General features: G+C 47.7%; 1 protein-coding gene across 3 annotated transcripts in view; it reads left to right on the top strand.

The window, feature by feature from the left end:
* Nucleotides 1-3,498, top strand: part of LOC125954302 (gamma-aminobutyric acid receptor subunit beta) — a 68,088-nt gene extending 64,590 nt beyond the window's left edge. For all 3 annotated transcript variants that reach the window (XM_049684482.1, XM_049684481.1, XM_049684483.1), the window contains exons 9-10: nucleotides 2,015-2,484; nucleotides 2,631-3,498. In XM_049684482.1, coding sequence (XP_049540439.1) covers nucleotides 2,015-2,484; nucleotides 2,631-2,795 — 635 coding nt within the window. In that variant the 3' untranslated portion in view covers nucleotides 2,796-3,498. The remainder of the gene's footprint in view (nucleotides 1-2,014; nucleotides 2,485-2,630) is intronic.
* Nucleotides 3,499-5,000: the final 1,502 nt, after the last annotated feature.

Here is a 5,000-nt window from a genome sequence, read left to right as displayed (position 1 = left end):
CACCCTTGCAAGTCCTGTTTAGTAAAGCTGTACAGCTGTCATCCACATCCACAAGCTGCTGGATTACAAGCTGCAAGGTATCCAACGATCCTTTTTTCTCCAGATGTAAGCTCTATGAGGACAGAATTCATATTTCTCTCTTAATTTCATTTCTGATTTCGATTATAATGCATATTCTGGCGCTTTCTACGCTCGCGGTTGTCTGGCGGTTTACGCAGCAACACTTACAAACAACGAGCTGCGAGCCAGACCTTCCACGCGGGGCGTTCATTGGGCATCCGGCAGAAGCATTATACTAACCGGCGACGGCACTGTTCCCTCTTTGACACGCTCAAGCCTTACTGCGTCACTAGCGAAGCAAACTGTACAGTACCGATGTGTGACCTAGATCAGTGTTCAAAGTGGAATGAAAGCGAACGAAGTTAAAATTTCAATCCAATTGTAAACTAAAAACCAATACCAAATGTAACATAATGGCACGTGGTGGTGACAAATAGCGTTACTTTTAGTTAATTTGATGAATTTATCGAATTTATCTCACCCATTATCAGTCTCGCCTCACCAATCACCGCTCACCCGAGAAAACCACAACCTCATTGACCGCACTGACCTGATCACCATCACCTCTACGATCGTAGCCTTTTGTGATCCACCACTCCACCCACTCATCACATCCCTCATCCGGGGAGGGCGAAGGGGTAAACACTCGGTCAGCAAGTCTTTCGGAATGGTTTAAACCCGGTGGCGGGCGGCCGCATGAATCGGCCAATCGGCAATCCCACCGGCACCTTTGGTCCACTCCATTGCGAACGAATTGCAACCGCTACCGCTTTCGATCTCCATTCGAATCCGTACGAACTACACCCATCAAATCATCTACAACGATAGCGCGTGGTGCGCCGCGTAGCACCTTGATGGAGCAAGTGGCAAGTGGCCGAGTTCATCGGAAGCCCCGGGTTCTCGACTACTCGTGCAAGACGTTGGTGGACAAAAGATGTATGCAAACGAACACAACACTGCCCACTTCTCTGGCTATTTTTACTACTGCAACGCGTTTGTGTGTACTTGTGGTGTTGTTGTTTGAGCCCGTCGATCCTAGCGGAACGCGCGAGACCTAGCGACACACTCTGCAGCACCAGCAGCAGCAGCAGCAGCATACATCCGCTGTCTTTCGAAAAAAAACCCTAAACTACCCCTTCTACCTTCGCGCCGCACACACTCTATAGCCACCGCGTGTTTAGAGATATCACTGCAGCACACACACAGCCTCACGCGTGTATCCGTGTGTCGTCCTCAAATCTTCCTACCAAAATGGGTCAAACTGCTGTGGCCTAGCAGCAGCAGCAGCAGCGCAAATACACACCCTATCTCTCAGCTGTGTGCCCTCTTTCTACTTCTGCAGCTCTGCAGCAGCAGCAGCAGCAGCTATCTCTTTAATAGTATCCTCTACCCCACCTCTCTTGTTACACCACACATCGTTATCAACTGGTTTTATAATTCAAGTGTTCGTGTGTGTGTGTGCGCGTGTGTGTTTTGTTCAAATGATAAATAGTTTGATTCTGTTTTTCTCCACTCCACATATTCTCACTAACTAACTTACTTGCCCAACCGTTCAATGCGTGTATCTGTTAAGAGTTTTCTTTTTTCTCAAGTTGCTCCTTTTCCGTTCAACTTTCGCGCTCTTGTTTTGCACATTTGGTTGTGTGTGTGTCTTTTCATTTAGTTAGTCCGTTTGGTTTTTCCCAATCGTTTTGATTTCATTTTCAATTCCTATCAGTTCCTTAAAACTACTTACTTATCGATTGAAAGTTTTTCTTTACAACACTTAATTTAGCTTATGATTGCTTCTCGTAACTGTGATGCTTGTTGTGACAATTATTGTGTCGTGTGACAGTAGTCAGAAGCCATTTCCTGCGTATGTATTGACACGACACTGATCTGATGTTCTCTCTGTCGTCCCATTTTCTCCACCGTCGTCTCGATCACCAAACCCAACGCCGTACGCTCCAAACAGAATACGCCACGGTCGGTTACATGGCTAAGCGGATACAGATGCGCAAGCAGCGCTTCATGGCAATACAAAAGATAGCGGAGCAGAAGAAGCAGCAGGCGGCGGACAGCAATCATCCGCCGCCACCACCGCCGGTAGCCAGTGACCATAGCCACGGTCACGGGCACGGTCACAGCCATACGCACCAGCATACGCCGAAGCAGCAGATGGGCAGCCGCAGCGGTACGCTGTCGAACGTGCCGCCGAACATGGGTTCGCGGGGCTGCTCCATCGTAGGACCGCTGTTCCAAGAGGTGCGCTTCAAGGTGCACGACCCGAAAGCACACTCGAAGGGCGGCACGCTCGAGAACACGATCAACGGAGGCCGCGGAGGTGGTCCGCCGGGTGGGGGCGGTGGTCCACCGCCTGGTCCACCCGGTGGTGGCCCGGACGAGGAGACGGGCGCACCGCAGCATCTGATACACCCCGGCAAGGTAGGAGAACAGGTTGAGAGCAACACCATTTGCCAAACGTCCTGGCGCTCCCCGGGTTAAGCCTTCGTCAAATCTCTCGTGTAACATTCTAACCTTGTTTTTTCCTCCACCCCACCCCCACCCAACCCCATCCCTTCTCGACCCAGGATATCAACAAGCTGCTAGGCATTACGCCCTCGGACATCGACAAGTACTCGCGTATCGTGTTTCCCGTATGCTTCGTCTGCTTCAATCTCATGTACTGGATCATCTACCTGCACGTCAGTGACGTCGTAGCCGACGATCTGGTGCTGCTCGGCGAGGAGAAGTAGAGTGGACTACGAGGACAACGAGGACAACGAGGACGACGAAGAGACGACGACGGATTCAATCTTCCATCGCCTACGACGACGCACCGAGGACGAAAAAGCCACGAAAAGCGAAACTAACTTCGACGAGTACGTCCAAGGGTTCATTCAGGTGTGTCAACAGGAGAAGAAGACTAGTACGAACAGTAGACAGAGGTGGATAGGGAGCGAGAGAGAAAGAGAAAGATGCTTATAGCAAAACAAAAGAGCAGACCAGCAAGAAAAAGTGGCAAACACGTACTCATGATAAGGCCGCCTTCCCATGCATTCCAAACCCGGTCCAATGCCCATTTCTTTCGCCTGTTTGACAAAAGAAGAAGAAAAAAGACTTGTCATTCTTATAATTCTGCTTCTCCCTTTTTCTGCGCAACACTGCGCGGGCGCATCGTGCGTACTTCCGGTTGTTCGGTTTGAGCTACTTCAGTTCCTTACTCAGTAATACACGGCATTGCTGCCAGGTGCACTGTAAGATAAGTTTTATCGTGGTAGGAGGAGCGCGGAGTCAGTGATACAGGATGGGATGCACATCAAGCTCATGTGCACGAGTTTGCTAGTCGTCTAGCTGAGATTCTAGAAAGAAAAGAACGTCATTCCATAGTCCTGGCATTGACAAGATTGACGGAATTTGTACCTACACAGTTGTTTCATCCACTTATCCAAGCTAGCTTGGGCATCATTGGGTCAGCGTTGCACTTCGCACGTCACACTACTATCAGTAACATAAGAAAATTGTTACCAAGAATAGCAGCGACGCACAACAGTCCTCGATACAGCACGTTGTAAGCAACGAGTTGGATTGTAGAAGAAGATAAAGAGAAGGAAAAAGAGGAAGAATAGATCATTCACTGGAGGATACTCTCGGATGATTCTTGCTTCCGTTTTCAACGGTTCCGCTTACCTCAACCTACTATTTGGTCGGTTGAGTGACTGTATGGAATGCTTCCAGAACGGAGAAGAGTTACAACGAAAACCATAGTAGACGATGCGACCGATTGCCAAATAATCAAGAACCAAAACTCGTGTTCCGTTCACGTGGCGTACAGGTTCTCTGGACTAACTCCCGTACTATACCCACAGTCCTGCCAGTATCCTACAATTTTTTTTATCATTATTTATTCTGCATTTTGTTCCCTAATTTTTTAACCACTGAGGTTTTAACTTTCTTTTTGATTCCACTCTGCCACTCCATAATCTCGTGTGCGATTCTTCTTATGTTCGGTTCTGCCTTTTTAAACTGGATATTAGAACGGTTAGGATTAGGTTTAACTTACCGATCGTCACATGACGGCAACAGTACACCCGGGCTTGAGCGGCTTCGGGATGCAACTCTTAAGCGCACTCCATCTACACCAAACAAGTAGTTCAAATGTGGGGAGCGCACTGTCCGGGTCGAGCCAGATAAATCGCTAGCTAAACCGGATAAGATATTGCCCAGTCGAAAAAGCTACAAACAAAGCAAACGAAATCGCCGGGCGAACAAAGTTAAAGAAATGAAAAAAATAAAAACGTGATTACAAGTTGTTGTTTCCGAAATTTTATAGTTATTCTATCCTCCTATAGGGGTTTGTTAGAGCGAGAAAAAATACCAGCAAAAGAAAAGCAAAAATCTTATTAAAATAAACAAATACATACGTAGATATTGACTATTCGGCACAAGTACCAGTTCATGGGGTAGAAAGGGAAGAGGGATAGCAGAGGAGCAAAATGAGGTTGGGGCAAACAGAACCCTAATAACTAGCGTAACAGATCGGAGAAAGGGCGACGGAGCGTAGGGATCGTTTGCCGGAAATTCGACTGGTGATATCTGCTCGTCAAACTACACTCCCTCTACCGCTTCTGGTTTTTGCCTGATTGTAATAACCTGTCCGCAGCGGATAGTTTGCTACTTACCCCCGAACGGTGTAGGGAATACCAGCGAATCTCACTTACCCTCAGCTCAGAAGAACCATTCACCTATCGATATCACCCTTAAGACGCGAACAAGAAGAGAGCGCACATGATCATCCCTTTTCATCACGCATTCAAACCTTGGCGAACGCGTTGTAATCAACGAGCTGGGTGCATAACAGTTCATTGTCGAATTGAATTGAAGTAAATAGATTGAGTGTTTTCTTATTAAACTTCAACCTCCCGATGTTTCCGTTTTTTCCACACGAACCATCTGAAAAT

The sequence above is a fragment of the Anopheles darlingi genome, chromosome 3 (genome assembly GCF_943734745.1).
Source record: "Anopheles darlingi chromosome 3, idAnoDarlMG_H_01, whole genome shotgun sequence".
Classification (NCBI taxonomy): Eukaryota; Metazoa; Arthropoda; class Insecta; order Diptera; family Culicidae; genus Anopheles; species Anopheles darlingi.
This window is presented reverse-complemented; position numbering and strand designations above follow the sequence as displayed.